At 33.6% G+C, this 27465-nt stretch overlaps 1 protein-coding gene and 1 long non-coding RNA gene across 2 annotated transcripts; both read left to right on the top strand.

Annotated features, from left to right (window-relative positions):
- The first annotated feature begins 216 nt into the window (after nt 1-216).
- Nucleotides 217-5218, top strand: LOC138329183 (uncharacterized). Its single transcript, XM_069275990.1, has 5 exons — nt 217-831; nt 1742-1873; nt 2232-2352; nt 3987-4099; nt 4768-5218. Exons 2-5 carry the CDS (start codon nt 1788-1790, stop codon nt 4907-4909), a joined length of 462 nt encoding a protein of 153 aa, XP_069132091.1. The 5' UTR covers nt 217-831; nt 1742-1787; the 3' UTR covers nt 4910-5218.
- Nucleotides 5219-13244: 8026 nt separating this feature from the next.
- On the top strand, nt 13245-19937 carry LOC138329190 (uncharacterized). Its single transcript, XR_011209422.1, has 4 exons — nt 13245-13386; nt 17615-17745; nt 18102-18222; nt 19911-19937. It is a non-coding gene; the product is annotated as an uncharacterized lncRNA (long non-coding RNA).
- The last annotated feature ends 7528 nt before the right edge of the window (nt 19938-27465 follow it).

Here is a 27465-nt window from a genome sequence, read left to right as displayed (position 1 = left end):
GCTGAGTTACCACCTCAGGTTCCTAGATCGCTGGTCTAGAGAGGGTGTATACTGTAAATGTTGATATTTTCGCGTTTAAATATTTTTTCTAGGCCGAAACATTAGTACAAAATTAGCATGAACACGTCAGGAAAAAGATGGAACCAGGGCCTCCGGAATGATAAGAACTGTATGTGTACTAAAAGTTGATGAGTTCAAGATGCAATAATCATATCATATCAGCTTATCATACTCATGCATTGAATATAGTTTTCCATTCTAGATTTCTGGGGTTGAAATGTTTCTATTGGTATATCTTCATACTTTGGGAAACTCTATCTATTATACAAATGGAAGTAAGAACTTTCCAAACCTGTAATCTTCTCTATCTAATCAACTGGAACACACACAATCAGTTAAGGACGAAATGCAGGGAGCTAACTGTCCAGGAAAGGAAAATACACTGCTTGTCATATAAATCTACAGGTTGCAATCTAGTTAGGAGACTTCCGAAAAATAAAAAAGTTTTATCAACCTATTCTACTTAAGATATCAACGTGTCTGCTACGTTATCTGATTCAAGAGGTAATCTAAACATATTTCCTCAAAATACCACATGCTGTGCTGTCCTCTCATTCATTATCGTGGCGTCCTATCTGGCAACACTGTTATTTGGCCATTGAAGTTTCGGATTAAAATGTGTTATACTGCAATCGATATAGGTATTCTCAGAACACTGCTCTGTCGTCAGGATAAACACAATAACATAAAATAGTAGTAAATCATTGTTATCTACCCGAGAGGAAAATGGCGTGGACATCAGTATGGAGTATATTACAGATCTTCGTCATTGTAAGTAATCCGCGTTTGCTGTCATGTTGTATATGTGTTGGTTCTGTTTATGATTAGATTTCAAAACTATTATTGGTGCTGTCAACTTTTATATAATAATTATATTATAATATTTTAATAAGTTTCTGTTTTCATGAATTTTTGCCGAAGGATATACGACATGAATAAATTAATATAGTCTCAGAGACTAATTACTTCTACCCAACCAAACTCTATTTGAAGTATGTATTGTCACAGAGAATTTTCAATACCTATCTGGTAATGGTTTTTATTATGCATTGCGTAGTGTTAAAGTATTATATATATATATATAATCTTAAATATCAATCTATGTTCAGCTATCTTTCACAAAATCTCTTTATACGGCGCAAACATCCTGTCTTGTACATGTAGGCTACTTTTGTCATGAGTGCAAAGGTAGAAGTAAATATGGAATGCATTTTATCTAACAGAATTATGTAATCGTTCGTGTTATCATGTCAAAATCGATTTTTGTTAGAAAAAAGGAATGATAAGCCAGCCATGGATTTCAACACTTTACACTAACTATAGTTAAGCCTTTTTAATTTGACAACATTCATTCACTTTTTTTTAAAACATTTTTTTCTTTCTTTTAAATCTTTTTTCTTTCTTTAAAATCTTTTTTCATTTTTTTTGTTTGTTTGTTTATTTTTTACCTATTTTCGCACTTGAATAAATTTCCTAAATTTTACGTGTGATCAGAATTAACGAAAATAAATTATCGAAGAGAAAATAATTCAATTAAAAGATTCATAATAATGTAGAGTGTGAAACGTTTAAGTAAATCGCCATGGGAAATGTGTTTAACATCCTTGACCGTGAAAATTGAGTTAGTTTCAGTATATCAATGTTAACACTTTTAAAATCATAAATTTTCATTTCGCTTCAGTTAATATTAATCTCGATATCAAACCAGATGTCCATCATGATATCCAATGTACACAGAACAAGGGCCATGTCGTTTTGACGATTGTTGGCCATTGTATTACCGGGTCTGTGTTGGCATCACAACAGATGTTAGGTAAGCTTTTCACATCTCATACACAATATTAAAGGTCCGTATTACATGTGTTAATAACAGGCCATCAAACTGTATCCTACCTTTCTTACTAATAGTCATAATGCCTAATCTATCTACTATAGTAAACAAAAGGTTTATTTTTTCTAATCTATCAGCTCTTTAACATCCATTGCAATGTTAATTGAGATGTAGGAAAATAAAGATATTCGCGTAGATTATACTGTCAAAGTAGCATTGCTGAGTGAATTTTCGACCTGCATTTTGGTCCTATTCTTACTGCAAAATATCTCGAGAAACGAGAAAAAATACATATTGTGAAATAATATTTAATTAATTTCTGCGATGATTTATGTTTCAGAACATGTTCAAGAACATTAGACGACTGCAATAACATGTCACATTGCTCAGACATGAGAATGGTTAGTGAACATTTTCGCAACCTCACCCTTCCACCACAAAACACCGCTAACGAAACAGCGGTATGTAGATTTTACTTTTCAAAACCTAAATATATTTTTTAAATATATATTTAAAAAAACATTTCTGAAGTAAAATGACATGATATCTTGATGTAATGTATGATGTTGTGCAAATTTTACTTCAGACGTTTTATGTCAGGTCGGGCGTACAGTTTTTGTGTGTTTAAATTAATTAGAGGAAAACAAAGACTTAATTCTGGTTTGTTTTCCGCCTAAATACAGAAAGTTCATACATTTATAATTACATGTTTACACTAAAATATAAACTAAATGACCCTATCAAAGTTCATAGGAGTCATTTTCAAAACTAAAGTTACTCCTCTGAGAAGTCAAAATTTTCGTGCATTAAACTTTTTTTTTCATATAGATTTTTGGAAATAGGAGTTCATACCATAAAAGAAAATTACCTAGTTGACAAAATATTGGATTTTATGGGAATTTTGCCGTTTTGACCATATGCACAAGAGATTAAAGCCATAATTTCCTAATGAAGTGTTTGATATGTATGGATGTTTGTAGAATTTATTTTCTAGTAGTCTCCTTTAACAATATACCAGTTTTGATCATTACGACTAATATTTTTTCTCAGAATACTAACATATGCTACCCCTACCCCTTATTTTTGGGCTACTAAATGCACCATTTTCAGCCATTTTTGCCAAATTTAACCCTTTATATAGTAGTAGGAAAGGGTTGTTCTTTCTAATTCAATCAAAAACAATGGGGAGTCCGTGTGCTTATTTTTTGCTCAATTTGAATATTTGTTATTTTTCAGTATTTTAGGGTAAAAATTAAAAGTGCTCAAATTACAATTAAATGTAAAAATAAAATAACAAAAGCGTACCATTTCACATATAAGTGCTCAATATTTTAATTATCACGAACCTAGTAAAGATTTATAGCACAAATTAGCTTGATACAGCAAAAATTGCTGGCGCAGTGATGTTTTGAGTAAAAACAATTTCAGTAAAAAATGGTAAAACTGTAGCTCTACTCAAAGCGAAAAAAGACACAATTTCAAAATGGCCACCAAATGGACAATTTCTTAAAATTCCTGTATATAAAAAAATCTACTACTAATAGAAAAAAAATTTGACAAAATTTGCAACTTGTAATTTGCTACAGATGTTGATAAATTGTATTTGAAAATCTTTGATCTTTGTCGAAACGAGACGTCAACGGGACTGAAACCTCTGATGAATACATCCTTAAGCTGGCGAGAAACATTTGTTAATCTTCAAACCTCACGCACGTGTTCGAGTACTATGTTTTACCAATTCGTTTTGGTATATAATTACAGTGTGTCATAAACATCATACGCATCGTCAAGTTCCATGGTAAATTTGCAAAATCTTATTTCATGTATTTGTTGAGAACATCAGCTACATATGAAAATTTAATAAAATTATTAATGTAAGGATCAAGTACAATCATATACATGTACGTGTATGTAGAAGTATAAACCTCAATTTGTCTTGAGACAATTCGAATTTATCATTAATTGCTTTGTTTCAAGACTTCTGAAGTTGATACCTTCCTTTTTAAAGTTCAAATTCTTAAGTGTTTATTAGAATGTTTACAAACATTCGAAAAATAAAATGTCCACCATTACAATACATTGTATTTCATTATAGATTGGAATCTATATGTTTGAAAAACAGATGCCCACGGTCGACTGCAGAACTCCCATCTCTTATGATTGTCAGCCTATTGCAGCATCGTATTCAGTGAACATTACACAGTTCAGGTTGGTCGTTAATATATTTCTGTCGTAACAACACAAGTTTATGAACCATACTACCCATGCAACTACCTCATCGTTATTATAGAGAGCGAACAATGGCTGTTTTGTATAAATTGCCATTAATTGCCCACTACTTCTCCAAAACAAAAATTATCAGTTACTGAAAAGTTATGAAAATTGATGTCGATGACCAACACCAAAAAAGTAAACTTTTCCTGCGTAATCTATGTTAACAGGAGAGAGATTCATTTTTCTGTATTGTCGTCTGGCGCAGTGATAGTCAACACCCCGCGGTGATTAGAATGACGACATGGAACATATAACGACCAGTTATAGAAATTAACATTTAATTTAGATTCACTAAATTTTTAATTGAAAGCTAGTAACTTTTGCGACTCTACAATATTATCAATCTTGTGATGTTTAGCGGAATGTTAACTTGACGCCAATAACTTTTGAGACTCAATCTCGTTTTACATTCCCATCTTAAAAGTCGAATCCCTTTCGAAATATAGTAGGCTTTTAAACATTGATAACGGATATGATTTTGATAAAGTTAACACTTCTTTAATATTAATGATTGTATTAACAGATTATGAATGACTGTATTTTATATGATGACATTTTACTGTTATTAATAAGAATAAATTAAAACTTACCTTCTTACTCAGTTTTCAGGTAACACTTACAGATCTCCCTGGATCATCTTCAGCGAAGTCTACCACTACTACAATACGTAACCAGCCACCAACAGCAGGTATACATACATATATACATTCTCAATTCGCTGTATTAAGTCCTTTCCTCGTATAAAGTTATCTCCCCTGATCTGAGAATAAAGATGATAATGTTTTAATACATTACTTTATTTATTCTTCCATTAAACAATATCGATACCCTAAGTAACTTTATCGTTCGACAGAACCACTACAAAGTTCTTTAATCCTTTGACTTTGACTTTAAACATATTTTATTGTCTTTATAAACACAAAGGAATTAGGCACAAGATATTACAATTTATGAAGCCTTCTCCAATCAACATGAAATAATTACAGGTGATGATATAGGTATAAATAATCCTTACATTACAGTCTTAGATATTGTCACGTTCGCATTGTGTTGTAATTATTTAGTATATTAATTTGGTTGTGTTATTGTATATTGTATAAGTGGTATTTCATTTCAAAATATTTTATTAAACAATATCAAGTTATACAGGAATTACAGAGAAAGATATTAATGATTTTGTATTGATAAATGTATTAGACAAAAGGCAAAGCCTATATAGGACCTCATCCTAGGTATAAAAAGTTGTATATATGACCCATGTAATCCGGGGTAGTTCATTATTTCCGCGGGAAACGGAGCCTCGTTCTGCACTACAGATACAGGTAAGTATGTACCTGGCAAACGTGCAAATTAGCGAAGTGGGAACACTGGTGGGGCCGTTTTCCGTTTTATTCGGAACAACCAGTTCGACCGTTGGTTAAAGTCATTATTTCAAGTATAAATCCTGACGGACCTGCAGTTTTTAATACAGGCCTGTGAGGGCTTTGTCAAGGCTCGTCTGAAAACAATATAAAATCACCAGGTCCGTCTTTAATTAATAAACGAACAACTAGGTCCAACCAGTCAAATCGTATAATCGAAAACGGCACAGGTAGTGTACGCCGACATGATAGGGGTGTTTGGCCATCTGTAGTCGGATATGACTATACTACTGGGAATCAGGCACGGATAGCAGACCGTGGTAAGTCACTAATCTTATTTACCTTTTATTTCATTAACCTATATTTTGTAACGTTTTCTATAGCGGGTAAATGCGGTTTTGTATATGTTATTACCTTACGGTCCGGTCATGCGTGACGTTCGATTAGGTGTATGCATGCGTGTAAAGGACGTTGTTTACGATATACTGAAGTAATAGTCTACAACTATTATTGATGTATTTATTCATGTATTTATATATAATAATATAGTTTATTATCATGTTTAATAGTGTATGTTGGAATTGAATGGGGTGTGAAAGTGGTAGCCCTGATAAAGCCATATACTACCTCTGTAAAGTATACTGACACGCGAGTGAGTAAGGCGGGCCATCAAATATCTATTACCTATTGAAAGTTGTTTATTATAGTGATTAGTATACTAAAGGTTAGATAATTTGATTGTTATATACTGGAAAATGTTTAGATATCATGGATGTTGTGTGTGCTATTTTTTATTGGAATTCATCACGGTCCGTGTTCTGTGTTTTTAAGCTTCCTATGCCGGGATTGATGCCGGAAGTGACGTTGCTAGCAGGGCCCTGAACTCGGGAACTCGGAAAGAGGTAGCGTCAGAGCCTCAGCAAGGTAGAGGGACACCAGACAGGTCAACGAGGAGGCAACAACACCGACATATACCTATGTTCTCATAGGAGGTGATGGCACGTGTTAGTGCCAATGTTCCAGAATCTGTGGTGAATGGAACTGATGGAGCTAGTTATGGATGTATATACCTATATAAAATCTTTTAGCCGATTATGCCGAAACAGCATGAATACATTAGTGTAAATCCGGGCCTTCGGCTGCGACCGCAGGGTTAATTGCGCTCCATTGTGTTTATATAGTTTAATATCTGCCTGCTTTGTCCCCGCATTACTGTTTCGTTCTACTATTATGTAATCGTGCTTCGTTTTTGTATGTCTTGATAAAGGGGCAGATCGCCTCGAAATTTGACAATTTGTTTTGTCCACACGGTTTTGAATTACTTTTTCAGTCCCATTACCTGTATAATAAATACATTTGGATTTTAGTTCAACAGCAAACAATATGTTTCTTTGATTCAGTGTGCCGTATTCGCTGTAATAAGTGCCAAAGGTATCTTTAAGTTGTAACAAATGGAGGCACTTATCAGGGAACTACAGTATATATGTATAACTTATTTCATTGAAGACGCATTATTATGTCACAATTCCAATGTAAAAGTCTACCTATTTCGTGTAATATGGGATACAATGCTGGTGTAATAAGCCTCACAAGTAGTTAAACATCGTGTAATCCATGTGATAGAGGTGTTTATTGAATTTCACCACTTTCTCGAGGAGTGGGGCGCTAATTACAGCGAAAATGTTTTTTCATATTTTGGAACTACAAAATCAAATAAGTTAATATTGTCTTGGAATTTCTCTTCTGTTTTCAATAATGATATAAGAAACGTGCCCCTATTGCAGGAAAAATCAAAGCACTGAAAGTATTTGAAGATGGGCATCCAGATATAATAATGATATACATTTGTGTTATATTTATGTGATATTACAAGTTGTTGCCCTTTCCTATAGCTAAAACAAGGAAATTGATTTAAACTTTTACAAAGTTTGTATGTTCAAATTTGTCGGAGAATAAAGGGCAGTTACGCTAGATTCACAAAAATATCTTTTTATTTTATTTTCGATCAAATTATCGATAAATATCGAACAAACACTTCCATTTGCCCATTTTTAGCTCACATGACCGGTGAACTTATGTCATGACGCGACGTCCGTCCATCCGTCAACATTTCCTTTAAATCGCTACTAGTCATGGCCGGTAATATCCTTGGGTAAAGGGAACAAAGCTTGAATAAATTTATTTAAAAATTTGAATAAATGGTTCCCCAGCATAGGAGGGTCGGGGCCCAATAGGGTAAACAGAGCATAGGTAAATCCTTTAAATCGCTACTAGTCATACAGTTCTTAATGGATGATTTTCAAATTTGAAATATCCTTGCGAGAAGGGGAACAGAGTTTGTATAAATTTTGTGTTCGACTCGTTTGAGCAGTAGGTATAGAGTGCCTTAGAGGAAATTTTAAGGAAATAAACACAGCCTGTACCTATAATGTTACTATTCCTAACATAGCAGGTGAGGGATATAAGCCCTCTGAGCCTCTTGTGTTATCTTTTATTTGTAATATATGCATGAAATGGTCAACATGTGTAAAAATGCGTGACATTTAAATAAAATATTTCATTGATTGATTGATCCATGTCAACAGTAGTTTATATATTTATAATTCAATGTATTTTAAGATATCAGTTTTATATCATTTAGTGCCACATTCACAGTGTGTTTACCTCGCAACCTAGAACCTAGAACCCTGGTTGGTCATTGTGTATCATTACGCTAGATATAAGGGACCCTTTAAAACATGGTTTATGCTGGAAATCATATATATATATAAAAACTGCATTAATCAATAACATGATTTCAGTGTAAGGATTTTAATAAAAACGCAAAACTTGAGAACTCCATGAACTAGAGAAATGGTATTTAGGGAGAGGTAAAAGTCACCTAGGAATCAAAGGCCTGTGTTGATAATTGCGCTGGCAATAGCTGCGCATCCGGTTGGATACACAGCTAAAAATGATGCAGCCAGACCAGGGTTTTAATATAGGACTTTCCTACACTGGCCGGAGGCTTTACCAATTGAGCTATGAGGTCGACCATGTAAAATCATACATATCTCTTTTATTGAATTTCCATGTCAGATACAACTGTCAAGTCCCTGAAATATCATTATAAAGAAAAGATTGGTTCTAATATCTTCCTTGTCAAACAAAATGCACATACATTAAATATTACTGTCAGGCGATACATTTTATCATGATAGTAACTATTTTAAGAAAACTAATATTTTGTAGATTTCCAATATTTGAATATGCTTTGTTTAGCAAAGGCCATGCTGTACTTTACTTTTTCTCTCATACCTACATGTGTAATACTGGCTGGTCTAGGGCAATACACCCATGTTGTCTGAGGCTGTATTGCATGGCTACCCATGCAATAACGCCTCGTGACGTCACAGTTTCAATAATATTACTATTTTATCGGTACAGTTTTAACATTTTTACGGAAACTAGGCTGGACAGGATTTGCTATAAAAAGATACAAACAACGGAATATGCCTTGAAAATATCGCGCAATTTTCATGTATGGAGAATTGACTTGGAGTCGCGTTTTTTTAAACTTATTTCAAAATGGCGGAAAATCCTAGTAATAAAATTGCAATAAAGGTGTGATAGAAAAATAATATTTTATATGTGAATATGAAGGATTAAAGCCTCGAGTACTATAATATTTTGTGACCCTCGAGTAGAATATCCCTATCCTTCGTATCCACATATGAACGAGTCTTATAAGATTGCACATTTCTGTAAGTACATTTATTGCGTGTTTTTGTGTACATAGTTTGTGATATTTAGTGTCTTTCTTTCTTTTTTCCATTATTTAGTTTTCCGTCGTAGTTATTTCCTAGAACTACCAAATGCTTTGTTTTAGAGAAAAGCTTTCAAATACCTTTTGGATTCTTAACTCATACTTAACTTTTATATCCTAATGGAATAGTCGTCGTTCTATTATATAAATATTATAATAGCGTATATTATGGTAACTTTTACTCTTTGCTATGTTGGCGTTTATACGTTTGTAATACCATTTAAGTGACAAAACAACTATTGGTTGTGCAATTCTGTGATACTTTAAATCTACGCATGACTGTGATATATAGTGTGTAATAGTTCAGGTAGCTAATATTTTAGTAAGTGTGTATTATTTAAGGAATAGAAGTTTATTTTGTTGAGGTTATGAGGGTATAATGATAATGGAGCACGTGTAAATTATGTAACCCCAGCGACATAATTTTTACTGTCAGTGATAAAAAGTATTTATGTAACATGTATTTAACTGACCATAACATGCTTTACTAATCTTTGAGGAATATGTGATAATATTATCCTTTTACTAATTATGTTATCCTCTTTGAATAAAGTTTTTATTAAAATCTTCCTATCCATGTCCATCTTTCACCTCTGTATTCTGTTCTATATATTTTTGATGTATTAGTTTTCTATTGACATTGAGTGTTTAGAAATGAAAAACAATGACACACATCTCCTCCCAGTGGTGAGCTAGCATTAATTTGGTACCGTTACTATATGACATAACATCACACATGAAGACTGCCATAGATACTACAGATGCATTTAAAACCTGCTGACTCAAACTAGACCAAGTTGGAAATAAAAAATTGTATTGGGTTCAACTAATTTAAGCCAAATAAACTTGAATACTATACCCGGATAACTCAAAGTGTAAATGCTGTCAAATTTACTAGACCCTATTGAAATCAAGGACTTTTATTGGTCTCACTAAAATGTCACCATATGAATTATTCAAGCCGAATAATCTCGGATAATGTACCCAGATAATCAAAAAATGTCAGTCAAATACTGAGGTTTGATTGTAGGACTACATCAGTAGTACAAATAACAGAACTGAGTATAGGACACACACACACCCTCCACCCCCTAGACAAAATCCCCTTGAGACGTAAGCCCCTAGGACAAACGACCCTGGTGCCAGAACACCTTTTTTAAATAATGTAAATTTGTATTTATTTTAACATACTTTATCTTTATTAGCGTACATATTAACTACATTAATGCATATGTTGTGATCATTTGAACGCTTTGAATTATTGATTAATAAAGAAAGATTAACAAAGCATGTACACATATGTACATAGACATACATATGTATGACTGTTATATGCCCAAGAAACCATTAATGTTTTCTTGATAATACGACACCTACCAAACAGGCTAACAGTTTGATGTTTGTACAGATTCTGTAGTAGATATTAGGAAAGTATGTTTAATTCCAAAATTTCCACATTATTTCTATCATGTAATACATACATCAATATTAAAAAATACTTCCAGGTTTTTTTTCAATTAAACCATTAAACAAATTTTATCCCACTGTTCCAGTTCAATTTCTGCATTTGGCATTACTTTGAATTTTTTCTGAAAAAAAAAAACATTTAGAAATTGAAAATATTATTCATTACTAGTTTCTTGAATTGATGTCTTTTTAAATATGAAGATGTTTTTGTCCTCTTACTCCATTAGTATGAATAGGGGGCTTTTGTACTAATGTGCTTATTTCATACGGGCTTTTGGGAGTATATGGTTAATAGTGTGTAAACCAATACCAATTTGATGACGATTATTGATAAAATAAGGTGCGAAAATTGCACCTTAAATCCCGTGTTTATCTGGGTATATAAGCAGCCCTTACCTTCGTCGTTATTGTAAAGATTAATGTGAAATTTCACCTGACAGCAATGTATGACATATCAGCGCTCTGTGTTTTCTTTTGGGCTTGTTACACAGAAACAAAATATGATTTCGATTACTAGAAATATTTTCATTTAGATATTCAATGGCGTTCATGTTAAATGAACGATTTTATTACATGTTTTAAGTTTTATGGTTACAATATATGTGAAATATCACTTGATCAATCAGAAAACAGTATTTACTATGAAAATATCGTTTTGGCAAGAGCACCATATTTTGAAATATCAAACCAAACATATATTATTACGTGCATCTTTTCTTTTTGAGTTTTTATTGTTTTAGTAAATTGTTTTGCATTAGATTATCTTACATTATTTGCCCCTGAAATTTGTGTCCCCATGTGTAAACAAAATAGATAAGCGACTGGTATCGACTGACCTAGTTTAGATTTAGAATACATACGTAAAAATGTAATGAATAACAGTTATATTTCATCACGTGAGGTGGAAACTTGGCTATTTTCAACTCGTACTTCGCACTCGTTATTCAACAAGTAACAAGGAATATCTTCTATACTTTATGAGTTCCGACAAATTGACTTCAACGCCGGTAAGATTAAGTATATATCTAGACTAATGAATACAGCAGAACGTCAGTTACGCGTTATGTGTGACATAGATGATGCCAAACCACATTAAAAAACACACACAAAAATCATGATCAATACCGCAAAAGGACGAGGTGTATTCCACGATGTATGATAATGATGTTGTTCAAAGTCTTCATCGACCTACGTTTATAAAACCTCAATGTAGTTATTTCTCCACGGTAGTTGTCTGATAAGGTGGTTTGAGTAAGCATAATAGTTACGAAAATGACGTAGTACAATATACTGCTTTCAAAACATGGAATAACATTCCGGTACAGATAATGTTTTTAGCTTCACCCATTTCTCTAGTAACTGAAAATCGAGCTGAAAAGGCCATACTCAAGGTTATGAAGCGTCCGTGTTTTTTAAGTGAGTATAAAATGTTATGTTAGTTTTCGTCAGATTGTGTTTATGTTTTTTTTTCTATTGCACATGCTGCTGATAGCCAATGCTTTTCAAAAATATAATTAGCGGAAGGCTAATATCAATGGAACATTTTATCGTTGTCAGGTAAAACCCATATAATGGTAAGCATTAGCATGAAGCATATTTCATTGCACTTGCACCTTGACATATTAAGTTTTACTATCCCAGTTCAGTTATCGAATCATTAAAACAATGATGCGTGTTTGTATTGAACTCCATACAGTAGAACTCCATTTGTCATTTATAAAATAGTTACCACAACAAACATCTTGATATCACATGCTGAGTTACCACCTCAGGTTCCTAGATCGCTGGTCTAGAGAGGTGTATACTGTAAATGTTGATATTTTCGCGTTTAAATATTTTTTTCTAGGCCGAAACATTAGTACAAAATTATAGCATGAACACGTCAGGAAAAAAAGATGGAACCAGGGCCTCCAGAATGATAAGAACTGTATGTGAACTAAAAGTTGATGAGTTCAAGATGCAATAATCATATCATATTCAGCTTATCATACTCATGCATTGAATATAGTTTTCCATTCTAGATTCTGGGGTTTGAAATGTTTCTATTGGTATATCTTCATACTTTGGGAAACTCTATCTATTATACAAATGGAAGTAAGAACTTTCCAACCTGTAATCTTCTCTATCTAATCAACTGAAAACACACAATCAGTTAAGGACGAATTGCAGGGGAGCTAACTGTCCAGGAAAAGGAAAATACCCTGCTTGTCATATAAATCTACAGGTTGCAATCTAGTTAAGAGACTTCCGAAAAAAAGTTTTATTAACCTATTCTACTTAAGATAGCAACGTGCCTGCAGCGTTATCTGATACAAGAGGTAACCTAAACATATTTCCTCAAAATACCACATGCTGTGCTGTCCTCTCATTCATTATCGTGGCGTCCTATCTGGCAACACTGTTATATTGGCCATTGAAGTTTCGGATTAAAATGTGTTATTACTGCAATCGATATAGGTATTCTCAGAACACTGCTCTGTCGTCAGGATAAACACAATAACATAAAATAGTAGTAAATCATTGTTATCTACCCGAGAGGAAAATGGCGTGGACATCAGTATGGGAGTATATTACAGATCTTCGTCATTGTAAGTAATCCGCGTTTTGCTGTCATGTTTGTATATGTGTTGGTTCTGTTTATGATAAGATTTCAAAACTATTATTGGTGCTGTCAACTTTTATATAATAATTATATTATAATATTTTAATAAGTTTTCTGTTTTCATGAATTTTTGCCGAAGGATATACGACATGAAATAAATTAATATAGTCTCAGAGACTAATTACTTCTACCTAACCAAACTCTATTTGAAGTCATGTATTGTCACAGAGAAAATTTTCAATACCTATCTGGTAATGGTTTTTATTATGCATTGCGTAGTGTTAAAGTATTATATATATATATATAAATAATAAGGCTTAAAAATCATTCAATATGTTCATGTAGGCTACTTTGGTCACAAAATCTCTTTTATACGGTGTTATCATGCAAACATCCTGTCTTGTACAACAACTTATAGGCTACTTTTATGTCATGAGTGCAAAGGTTAACATTGTAAGTAAATTCCCGGTTTACTGACTTCATTCAAGATGAGCCCGCCATCATCGAATTACACCTAAAATTGGAAAAAAATAGTCATAACAGTAAATTTTGTCAACCGACCGTAGACAAATGAGGAATCAAAAATGATGACATATTAGAAACAACAAATACATATGAGTACCACAAAAAGCCAATAAAAGTAGTGATTATTACGCAAGAAATTAAAACATCGGATTTAAAAGCTCAAAAATGGTGATATTTCAGCAAAGTTTACATATTTTGTTTTACGCACCCCCCCCCCCCCCCCCCTCCCCCCCCCCAGCAACATGTATTCCAACTAACAATCTATTATTTCAAAATAAGTTTTTTGACCACTTATCAATTTGTTTTAGAAACAACCAACAACAAACAAAAAAACCAATGTTAAAATGGTATAGCTTCCGGTTTTATGACGTCATCAAGATGGCCACCATCTCGAATTTCACCAAAAAAATGAAGAATAGTCCAAGACACTATATTTTTCAAACTAAATTATAACAAATGAGGTATCAAATGACCACTAATAGAATATGACAAATTCATTTCAGGTCCAAATTAATCCAATATGGGTGTAGTGTAGTTGTACGGAGGAAATAAAAAAAATAATATTTTAAGCTCAAAAAATGGTGAATTTTCAGCAAATTCTTTCATACATGTCTCACCGCAGCAGAAATGTTTCCCAAACTACAAATTATTACTCGAAAACAGTATCTTTTAAACTCCTAACAATCAGGTAAAAACAAAAACACAACAAATATTTATAGAAATGCAAAAAAAAAGAATTATTGTTATAAAACTCCAATTCTTGTAGATTTAGCAGGACGTATCAAAAATAACACAACACCATACGATTGCGTAACAAATGTAACCTAATCTAATAAGCCTGTGTATATCTCGATCAATACTCATTAAACAGTTACCCAAAGCCGTTTGTGTGTCTTGAAAATGAGCACATTCCTATGTTTTTATTCCCTATGCAGTAGCATAAGCAAAATGTCCAATATGGTTACTCTACAATGGTACCCAATAAGTCTTTCAATGGTTCTCAATGTGATAACCATTATCATTATGCGTGCTTTCATCGTCTCAATGAACATATCCACTGAAGAGACTCGTCATCTCTGGCTATCTGGTAAATGTAGTCCGATTCAGAGTACTACAGAATAGTCAGTTTCCAAATTCGTCGTAAGCCAGATTCGATCGTCTTCGATTCGATGAGAGCACATGTGAACACTCAGCATTACCAGTGTTGTTCTTAGCCTTTTATAGACCCATCCTATTGACCAGAGTTCAACACAGGGAACAAAAAAGTTCAGGGATGTGGGATCTCATTCCAGGATTTCTAACATATCGTACGTAATATGCAGTTTCAGACTTCCCCCGGCATAATGGAAATTACACCAGATTTGCACATTCTTCCCATGGTGGAAATTGGTTCTCATTATCCACAATAACTGCCAAAATTCGTATGAAGTTACCATTCATCAATGGACCCTTCGTGCAACATAAATGGCATACGGCGTGCATAACAATCGAGACATTTAAATGAGGGGCAAAAATGTTTAATGTTTTTCATTGGTCCTGACTGTTTCCCACTCCCTTGAAGGTGCAGGTTGTGTCACATCTGGGTGTATTGCGCAAAGAGACCATGTCAGAAACATCTAATACCAGTTAAAAGTTCTCTAAAGTGCTTTCCAGACTTGGCAAAGAAGTAAAACTTCACTGCATACTTCTTTTATGACCTCAAAAGAAAGCCACCTGTCGCACCACCTACGGTCACTGAGTTAAAAGAATGAGGATTTGTGCTTCATACGAATTAAGGAGAACCATCTCAACCATCCGCATGAATGTTGATTCCTGTTGGTCTTTGTCCATCCTGCCGGGGAAGTCTGGAACAATCATATAAGATATTGAAATATAGGTGAAAAATAGAAACAAGGAAGAGCTCCCACATCCCTGAAGCGGTGTTTCTGATCTTAACTCTGACCATGGACAGTTGAATGTTAGATACCACGATGGTAACCCGATTGGTAATGTAATGTCACTTCAGGTCACCGAGGTCGAAGACGGGACACTCTGGCGAGGAAAGCACGCACAACGAAAATGATTTTTGCATTAAGAATAGTGAAAGGAAATATGTGACACTGTAGTAACCATCTTATATTTCCTTGCGTTATACACAGGAAATAAACAATGGATGTGCTCATTCTAAAAGACACAATATGTTTCGAAACGTGTCATGGTATTTACGGAACTTTAATTTGATACCCTATAGCTATTAGTTAGCGTTTTGCTGTAATAATTCAGTTTGAGAGGCTACTAGCCTACAAAATTTTGAACATGAAAATGGATTATTTTGAAGTCCCACTTAGATATTCAGCCAACTTTAAATTCAAATTTGTTAAGATATAAATCGTCAATAGCCAATGTTATATTCAGGAAATTCCAAGACACCAGGAAACTGTAGTGTTAGCGGTTTGGAAAAAATGCCGCATCCGGTAATGTTTTGTAAACCAAATGATGGTATAACAATTCTCTTTTGCATTTCTATATATTTTTGTTGTTGTTGTTTTAACAGATTGATAAGAGGTCAAATAACTGATTGTGAATAATAATTTGTTGTTGGGAAACAATTTTGCTGCGTCAAGCCAAATATGAAAAAATGCTTAAAAATTACCATTTTTGAGCTTAAAATATTATTTTTTTCATTTCCTGCGTTCAAATTACTACATATATTGGCTTATTGGTCCTGACATGTATTTGTTGTTCTATTGTGGTCATTTTGATACCTCATTTGTCTACTTCAGTTGAAAAATGTCAATGTTATGACTATTTTTCATTTTTCAGTGAAATTCGAGATGGTGGCCATCTTGATGACGTCATAACCGGAATTTATACGATGTTAACATTGGTTTTGGTTGTTTTTGTTGCTTAAACTGATTGACAAGTGGTCAAAAAACTTTTTAGAAATAATAGATTGCTGTTGGGAAACATTTTTGCTGCGTCAAACAAAATACGAAAAATTTGCTGAAAAATCACCATTTTTGAGCTTTAAATCCGATTTTTTTCATTTCCTGCGTAGAAATCACGACATATATTGGATTTTTGGTCCTGATATGTATTTGTTGTTCTATTGTGGTCATTTTGATACCTCATTTGTCTACTTCGGTTGAAAAATGTTAATGTTATGACTATTTTTCATTTTTTAGTGAAATTCGAGATGGCGGCCATCTTGATGACGTCATAACCGGAAGTTCATCCCAACTTATGCAATGTTAACATTTGGATTTGTGATCAGTGGGTCATAAGGGTTCAGAAAAATATTGGTTCGGAGGTTTGGGGGGGGGGTGCATGTGGGACCCTCCTAGCCCATGACCTATTACTATATTTAAGCCTATTTTAATTTGACAACATTCATTGGGTTTTTTTAAAATATTTTTTTCTTTCTTTTAAATCATTTTTATTGGGGTTTTTATTGTTGTTGTTTTTTTACCTATTTTCGCACTTGAATAAATTTTCGGACATTTTTACGTGTGATCAGAATTAATACACGAAAATAAATTATCGAAGAGAGAAAATAATTCAATTAAAAGATTCATTATAATGTAGAGTGTGAAACGCTTAAGTAAATCGCTATTGGAAATGTGTTTAACATCCGTGACCGTGAAAATTGAGTTAGTTTCAGTATATGAATGTTAACACTTTTAAAATCATAAATTTTCATTTCGCTTCAGTTAATATTAATCTCGATATCAAACCAGATGTCCATCATGATATCCAATGTACACAGAACAGGGCCTTGTCGTTTTGACGATTGTTGGCCATTGTATTACCGGGTCTGTGTTGGCATCACAGCAGATGTTAGGTAAGCTTTGCACATCTCATACACAATATTAAAGGTCCGTATTACATGTGTTACTAACAGGCCATCAAACTGTATCCTACCTTTCTTACTAATAGTCATTATGCCTAATCTATCTACTATAGTAAACAAAAGGTTTTTCTTTTCTAATCTATCAGCTCTTCAACATCCATTGCAATATTAATTGAGATGTAGGAAAATAAAGATATTCGCGTAGATTATCCTGTCAAAGTATCATTGCTGAGTGAATTTTCGACTCGCATTTTGGTCCTATTCTTACTGCAAAATATCTCGAGAAACGAGAAAAATACATATTGTGAATAATATTTAATTAATTTCTGCGATGATTTATGTTTCAGAACATGTTCTAGTACATTAGACGACTGCAATAACATGTCACATTGCTCAGATATGAGAATGGCTAGTGAAAATTTTCGCAACCTCACCCTTCCACCACAAAACACCGCCAACGAAACAGCGGTATGTAGATTTTACTTTTCAAAACCTAAATATATTTTTAAAAATATATTTTAAAAAACATTTCTGAAGTAAAATGACATGATATCTTGATGTAATGTATATTGTTGTGCAAATTTTACTTCAGACGTTTTATGTCAGGTCAGGCGTACAGTTTTTGTTGTTTAATTAATTAGAGGAAAACAAAGAAAAACAAATTCTGGTTTGTTTTCCGCCTAAATACAGAAAGATCCTACATTTATAATTACATGTTTACACTAAAATATAAACTAAATGACCCTATCAAAGTTCATAGGAGTCATTTTCCAATCAACTTTATTAAGGATGTACTCCTCTGAGAAGTCAAAATTTTCGTGCATTAAACTTTTTTTTTCTCATATAGATTTTTGGAAATAGGAGTTCATACCATAAAAGAAAATTACCTAGTTGACAAAATATTGGATTTTATGGGAATTTTGCCGTTTTGACCAGATACACAAGTAATTAAAGCCATAATTTCCTAATGAAGTGTTTGATATGTATGGATGTTTGTAGAATTTATTTTCTAGTAGTCTCCTTTAACAATATACCAGTTTTGATCATTACGACTAATATTTTTTCTCAGAATACCAACATACGCTACCCCTACCCCTTATTTTTGGGCTACTTAATGCACAATTTTCAGCCATTTTTGCCAAATTTAACCCTTTATAGAAAAAGTTCTGGTATTAAACTTTTGTTAATATTTTCATATCAGTAGGGAAAGGGTTGCTCTTTCTAAATCAGTCAAAGCAATGGGGAGTCCGTGTGCTTATTTTTTGCTCAATTTGAATATTTGTTATTTTTTGGTATTTTAGGGTAAAAATTAAAAGTGCTCAAATTACAATTAAATGTAAAAATAAAATAACAAAAGCGTACCATTTCACATATTAGTGCTCAATATTTTAATTATCACGAACCTAGTAAAGATTTATTGCACAAATTAGCTTGATACAGCAAAAATTGCTGGCGCAGTGATGAAACAATTTCAGTAAAAAATGGTAAAACTGTAGCTCTACTCAAAGCGAAAAAAGACACAATTTCAAAATAGCCACCAAATGGACAATTTCTTAAAATTCCTGTATATAAAAAAATCTACTACAAATAGAAATGTAATTTTTTGACAAAATTTGCAACTTGTAATTTGCTACAGATGTTGATAAATTGTATTTGAAAATCTTTGATCTTTGTCGAAACGAGACGTCAACGGGACTGAAGCCTCTGATGAATACATCCTTAAGCTGGCGAGAGATGACATTTGTTAATCTTCAAAACCTCCATGCACGTGTTTCGAGTACTATGTTTTACCAATTCGTTTTGGTATATAATTACAGTGTGTCATAAAAATCATACGCATCGTCAAGTTCCATGGTAAATTTGCAAAAATCGTATTTCATGTATTTGTTGAGAACATCAGCTACAGATGAAAATTAAATAAAATGTATTAATGTAAGGATCAAGAACAATCATATACATGTATATGGAAGTATAAACCCTCAATTTGTCGTGAGACAATTCGAATTTATCAGTAATCATGCTTTGTTTCAAGACCTTTCTGAAGCATGATACTTCCTTTTTAACGTTCAAAATTCTTAAGTGTTTTCATTAGAATGTTTACAAACATTCGAAAAATAAAATGTCCACCATTACAATACATTGTATTTCATTGATAGATTGGAATCTATATGTTTGAAGAAAAGGATGAATGCCTCACGGTTCGACTGCAGAACTCCTATCATCTCTTATGATTGTCAGCCTATTGCAGCATCGCGTATTCAGTGAACATTACACAGTTCAGGTTGGTCGTTAATATATTTCTGTCTTAACAACACAAGCTTATGAACCATACTACCCATGCAACTACCTCATCGTTATTGTAGAGAACGAACAATGCGACTGTTTTTGTATAAATTGTCATTTAATTTGCCCACTACTTCTCCAAAACAAACATTATCAGTTACTGGAAAAGTTATGAAAATGATGTCAGATGGCCTAAGGAGTGACCCAACACCGAAAAAAGTAAACTTTTCCTGCTTAATTTAATGTTTAACAGGAGAGAGATTCATTTTTCTGTATTGTCGTCTGGCGCAGTGATAGTCAACACCCCGCGGTGATAAGGATGACGGCATGAAACATATTAACGACCCACGAGTTCTGGAAAATTAACATTTATCAGTTTCAGTAAATTATCAACTGTAAGCTAATTAATTTTTGTGACTCTGCAAAATTATCAATCTTGTGATGAGGAGCGGAAATGTGAACTTGACGCCAATAACTTTTGTGACTCAAATCTCGTTTTATATTCGCATTTTAGTCGAATGTCTTTCGGAAAACGTAGTAGGCCTTAATAGACATGATAACGGATATGATTTTGATAACGCTAATACCTCTTTAATATTTAATGATTGTATTCAAAGCTTATGAATCACTACATTATATGATGACATTTTACTGTTATTAATAAGAAAAAAATTAAAACCTTACTTTCTTACTCAGTTTTCAGGTAACACTTAAGGTCTCCCTGGATCATCTTCTGCGAAGCCCTTCCACTACTACATCTACTACAGCACGTAACCAAACCATCATCAACAATAGGTATAAATATAAATAAATTCTCATTTCGTTAGTATTAAGTCCCTTTCGTCGAAAAAAAATTATCTGCCCTGAGAGTTAAGATTATAATGTCTTAATACATTATTTTAACTAAAAGATTAAAGTGTCTTCAATTAAACAAATATCGATACCCTATGTAATTACATCCGATTTCACAGAACACTAGCAAAATAGAATCTACTTTAACAATCCTTACATTTACAGCCTTAAATATTATTTTACAGCTAAATATGTTTGGCTTCGACAGGCATTTCAAACAGCACCTAGATGTTGTCGGAAATTCTGCCAATCTATCAATGAACTAAAATTAGTTCCGTCTCATGAGGCATATATCTGGGGTGAATTTCCTATATGAAACTACAGATCGTTTTGTTTAGCTGATGTTAAAAACTCCACATTGTGAAACAACTGATTTTAGGCGGTTTGCATAGTATGATTACACACGTATAACGTGGCAGGATATTTAAGTTGTGACGCGACGTCTTGTTCAAACCGGCATTTGGTTGAAACTAGCATGGATTCAAACTGTGAACAGTTTAAAAACGTCGTTTGAAAAATGGTTCCGTATTGAAACATGACGAGGAACACCAATTTGCCTATTGAAACTGTTACCGACTATTCGAATTATTACCATAGAGTCGCATCATTGTTGTTATAGTCGACTATAAAGTATCATATATTGATTATGGAAGCACCAAAACTTAGGTCGCGGACAATTCCGTAATACTATAAGTTGTCTTGGGCAACCGAAGAGGACTTGCCGTTCTACTAGACTATAGTAACATGTCTTTTTAGTTAAATGCCACCCAATTAAAAGACTGTTGTCGTCCTGTTATATCGTATGTGTATGCAACGAAACCAACAACAATTGTTGTATAGGATGTAGAGTTGTGGCGAACAACACACAGGGCGTTTGCTGACACATATTAACATTCACTATATTTGGACATCATCGAGAGATGTGCAAAATTATACATCGTACAAACATATTACTTTTATACATACGTGTAACGCACACCGAACACATTGACCAAAGAGGTAACGTTAACAACGAAGCATTACACTTGTGTTTACACATGTTCATGTATGTCATGTAGACCATCATTGGCCATCAAAATTTAACGCCAGATCCAGCTAAATCCAGTCTGGTATTATTATAAAGAACGCAAACATTAGAAATATCGCGATTTTATATCTATCTCGACTCGTGTATTGCTACATTCTGTGACCATCGTGCAGAACATCTTTGATCCTTTCCATCTTATAACGGTATGTTGACAGAAACATTGACAACCCTGAGTACTCCTCAAGCCAGATACTACTGTTCGTCCTCTTCTTACCAATCTGAACACGTCACCACAAAATACTGTCAACATGAACATGACACAATACCCAGAATCTCAGTAACAACAACCCCTCGGTTGTTTGTCGACAACATCCAACACAAGTACCAGCATTGGGAAAAGCACAAGGAAAAATAGGAAGAGAAAAGTAAAGTATTCAAATAAATTTTAATCGAAGCGAACCAAACTATATCAGTACGTAAAACAGACAATACAATCTAAACATAGTAATTAATATTGAAAAAAAAATCAGGAAATTATAATATTTCCTTTATATACGACAATCTTAAAGAATCTCTCATTTTTTTAATTAACAATATTCCTTCTGCATACACATTGCTGTGTATTCTATAAGACGTTTGTGATGGCATTGGTTGCTACACAGAAACAGTTACTGGCATTGTTGTGGGGAGTGTTGTTGGCGCTGTTTCATTGTGTCCTGTCCGTCATCATTGCCTACCGTTGTTACATGTATAAGAGTAAAGTAAGTAAGCATTAACTTTATTAATTGTGTCTATTAAAACAGAATTACAAGAAAGCAATGTGTATGTGTATTCGTTTTTCTGTATAAAAGAGCATTTTAAGTCTAAACACGGGAGAGTGAGAAGATTATAGCGGCCAAACCTGAGCTTATAATTTGTGTACACTGTTAGGCCTTGTAGTTGATAACATTTAAGGACTATATTCAGTTTTGTTAATCGAAAAAAAAATCTAGTCCTAATTGTCCTAATTGGTAAAAATCAGAATATTGGGATGAATTAAGGTTGTGAGGGAAAGATGGAACCATAGGAAAATGTACCGACATTCCATGTTTTAGTATAGATTACGTAATAAAATGGGGATGGTGTCACTTCAGGGGAAAATGCTATAAAGCCAGGCGGAACGAGCTACATGGGGAAAGACCCTGAAAAGCAACCAGTTAGATCGAACAGGTAGGTTGCTCGACAGTTAGATAGCCGATTGAGGCATCCCTTTTTTGTCCGTCAATCATATGGTATAAGAAAAACTAACAGGTCGGATGAATTAAAGTCATGTTTTTCCAACAGATTTTTCTATCGTATTTTGAGAGAATGTTTCACACTTTCATCATTTTATCTTTTAAGATATTTCGTAATAAAACTTTACTCATTTTTCATTAGTTTTCTATATATCAAAACACAAATATTCACAATTATATTATAAAATTGTTTCTATGTGTAATACTATGGAAGGAATGATGTTTTATTATGATATGGTAATATGATATAAGTAGTTTTTTTATGCAAAGGTCATCAAAAGGGAAAAAACAAATGTTATACACGCATACATGTAAGTTTTCTCTGTTGTCGTCTTTTGTCGGTTTTCGGGCTGGTTTTCCTATGCCAACACTTAACGTTTTGGCATGATATAAATCGTTTCTTAAAAATTAAATACCATCTAAGGCACATTTTTATATCAAGGCTAAAAGTATGTGATAAATATTGTGTATTTAGGAGGAAAATCAACGTCCGATGCCACATGACGGAAAATCATCAGAAACCATTTGAAAGAAAACTCGGTCAGATTAAGATACGACGAAATCTTTAACAACGAAGGTAAGCTGTACATAGGTTTATTATACCATTAGCATTCATATACTACATGTAACTTAAAACGCTACCTGTTAATGTTAAATATCTTAATTGTCAGAATCGAGAATGGTAATGAAAGCAAACACAATGAACTGTGACCATATCGGGTGTAACAACAATTATGATATCGAATCAAAATGGTTAGCTTGTCTTTTTATGGGAAATCCTAATCACTAGTTAGGGAATCAAGTCAAGTCGTGAGAAAAAAGCAAACACGTGATGGAACAACAGGAAACAACATGGCGTAAGGTTCTTAAATTTAAATATTTTACAAAACCAGGAAGAACCCAACTGCCCCAAGCTCCGCGCACGGGAAGGCAAGCCAAGGAAATAGACTAATAGACAAAGCAATAGCCAATGGAGTTTAAGCAATTAAGGTATGTCACACACAGGGAAGATATATTACGGCATAAATACACCCTTTGACGTGAAATATAGCCTAATTTATCATCAACATATATGTATTATTGTCTATCAAATAGTGTTCTCGTTAAAAGAAGTATTTCTTATTCAATTTAGAGCCAGCATTTAAATGGGAATGTTATAGGACGAGTCTTGCAAAATAGAAACTTCTATGAGATTCTCTCTTGAGCTTTAATTATCATAACTACAATGCTACAACAACTACCACTACTTACGTCAAAAACCGTCACATTAGGAGGATTTTGTCCAGACGTCCTCATTCCCTGAAGTCACAATTTCAGCCAAAGAAAATCGTCCCAGTCACAGTCTATACTAAGCGACAAGGAGAATAGCTGGATATTAGGCCGAATTATGTGAAAAAACGAAAACATCAATACTGAATTTAAAACAGTAAAAGTTCAATAAAATCAGCGATAAAATGTTTTAGCTGGCTTTCATCTGTCCTTTCTATGTTTAAAATGTTATTGTGTTATTACGGATTATTACATTTTATATATATCTTATATCGTAATGTTTAGCAATTATACAAATTAGCGAATTCGACCTGGTCCGTAACACATCCAATTCTTGCGTAACAATTTCGTTCCGCGAAAATTTATCAGTACGTTTGCAATATTTCATGAAGTAACGATCAATATTGGATTGATTTGGAAATTCTAGCCATAGCAATCGTATGTGATGACCATGAAACGATACGGTCGTAATACTAGTAAAACATTTAACTCCTAATTCAACCAATGTGATCTACTTTGATATATTCAGGAAACGTCAACGATGAATCATTTACCAGCCGTCAAACCAAGTTGCTCGATCATCCGTGAAGCGAGAAGCTAGAAAGACTAGCAAAAGCAAAAAGAGAGAAAAAAAGGGAGAGAAGTAAGTATGTTTGTAAAGTGATTTTGAAAGAATTCTAGACTTATCTGATGTTATATGTTCTGGTGTATGTATATATCCATGATAGGTATCAAACATGATTGTTTAGTCGGTTACAAAACGTTGATTGTCATTAGATTATTTAGTTGTGTATTCGATGAATAGTACGGATTACAGAAATGCATAAAGTTTTTATTATATCATTGTCCATCAAAAATAGCTCACATGTAGAACTTAAAAAGTTACAAGTTTATGTAAAATATCTTTAATGCAGAATCGAGAAAGGTAATAAGAAAACACAATGAACTGTAAACATATAACTGGTAGGCACAATTGACATATACAAAATTGCGAAAAATCCTAATTAGTAAAGTACGGCATTACGAGCCTACGAGAAAGAAGCAAGGCATGCTAATAGAACAAGGAATAACATTTTGTAAGGCCTTAATTAAACATTTTACAGAAGGTGAGCCCATGTGTCCCAACCCGTGCAAGGGACAAGCCAAGGAAGTGGACAAGCGACAACAGCAATAGTCCAATTCGGGAGTTTAAGTAATTAGGTAAGCGTATAAGTCTACGGGAAAAACATGCTTTGACCGATCAACATATATGTATTATAGTTCTATCACAATAGTTTTTTCCTTGAAAAATAACTATTTAAATTTATGTGTTCATGATTGAGCTTTTTGTGAGACGAGGCCTCGCAAATATAAAAAAAATCTGAAATTTAATGACAACTAAATACAACACTGACAACAACCGACATTACAACGTCAAAACGTCCACATTCGAATAATACTCTAAGATATTAATATATTTTAGAACGTCGTTTCCCCCGCTGAATCACATCGCCGCCGTCAAAAAAACAGTTTCGATCATCGAGAAAACGAAGCAAAAAAAGAAACGAGACACAAGAGGGAAAAGGGGGTATGTCTGTAAATTTATTTTGGATTCCCTTTGTTTGTTTGTTTTGATTATGTTAATGTCCTATTAACAGCCAGGGTCATGTAAGGACGTACTCCAATGTATGCAGTGTGTAGCGTGTGTTGAAGTGCGAGGTTCCGTGATTTGGGAGAACTACGGTATGTTCGTGTTGTGACTTCTTGTATAGTTTAACTGTTGTGCCCCATTTTCTATTCACTGAAGCGCGATGCCTCCGAAGACACTGTATTCTGTATTCGGTAATGCTTATTCTCCTGGGAGGTTTTGCACCAAATAGCTTGAGACAGAACCGCCGGTCTGTTTGTCAATATAAATCAAAAAAGGTTTTGACAATGATGGCAACAACGTAAAATAAGATACCGGTAATATCAGACAATGATACCAGCCGTATATAACTGAAACACATACTGTACATGTAACAATTTGTGACACATCCCCAATTAGGTGTGTTACAATGTATTGCTAAAATACAGAAATCCGATGAAAAACCAGATTTGGCAAGCACTCCTCGAAAAACAAGCACAACTACAAAGTATTTTTGCAACTTTCTTATCGGGACGTGTTACCAACTATATAAATCTGCAATGACTGACAACGCAATACAGATACCGGTATATATATATAGGTATATCATAATACAGTAACATACCATTTCATCCCCATGAGTTATCCAAGGCTCTTAGACACTATAATACAAAGTTTAATCAATTATTCTAACACCTCATACAGGACAATTGACGGGTTCATGAGAGAAAATAGATATAAAGTCGACCGCTGATGAACAGAAACCAAGGATCTACCCCGATAGCTACATCCATTCATCGCCTGATGACCCCCGAGTTGGAAACTTCTGGAGTCAAACCACAGACCTTACAGCCACAAAACCCACATTCAATTATATGGAACGAAAACAAAGACAAGCTCGAACCTACGAGAACGGAGGAGACACTTATTTTCTCTTAGTGGCGAAACTATAAAGCTGTTATGAATTGCATATATGATATATATACCAACAAATCTGTCCCTCTATTTTACAAGCTTGTCGGTATCTTGAGAAGCTGTCTCAAGATACTGGATGATAATTGTCATTTGTTTTTCGCCGCTGTGTTTTCGCCTTCCGAAGTTTACAAAGTTACCTTGGCATAAGATTAATAAAAAAAAATCCAAATTATATGTTATGTCCTATACTGAGGTTTGTCTAATAGGGGGTCACACGCTACGACCAAACAATTTAAAATCATACTTAGTCACAGAAACAATCCATAATATTTTTTTCATTAATTGAAGGATCGTCAGTTAGGGACTTCCAATACAGTAAGGATTATAAATTTCAGTAACCCACTTTACGCTGTTGTGAAAGGTCAAATTTATTATAGTTAAAAAACACTTCTGAGCATTCACTTTGTTTATTGTTAAGTGAAAAA

Source organism: Argopecten irradians, chromosome 1, assembly GCF_041381155.1.
Source record: "Argopecten irradians isolate NY chromosome 1, Ai_NY, whole genome shotgun sequence".
Classification (NCBI taxonomy): Eukaryota; Metazoa; Mollusca; class Bivalvia; order Pectinida; family Pectinidae; genus Argopecten; species Argopecten irradians.
The sequence above is the reverse complement of the archived record's forward strand: the minus strand, read 5'-3'. Positions and strand labels throughout refer to the sequence as shown.

Bases quoted from the DNA above. Each gene is read 5' to 3' on its own strand.
- LOC138329183 (XM_069275990.1), top strand. From the start codon at position 1,788: ATGTACACAGAACAAGGGCCATGTCGTTTTGACGATTGTTGGCCATTG. The intron at 1,874-2,231 runs GTAAGCTTTTCA...TTTATGTTTCAG, and splicing joins GGCATCACAACAGATGTTAG to AACATGTTCAAGAACATTAG. The intron at 2,353-3,986 runs GTATGTAGATTT...ATTTCATTATAG, and splicing joins ACACCGCTAACGAAACAGCG to ATTGGAATCTATATGTTTGA.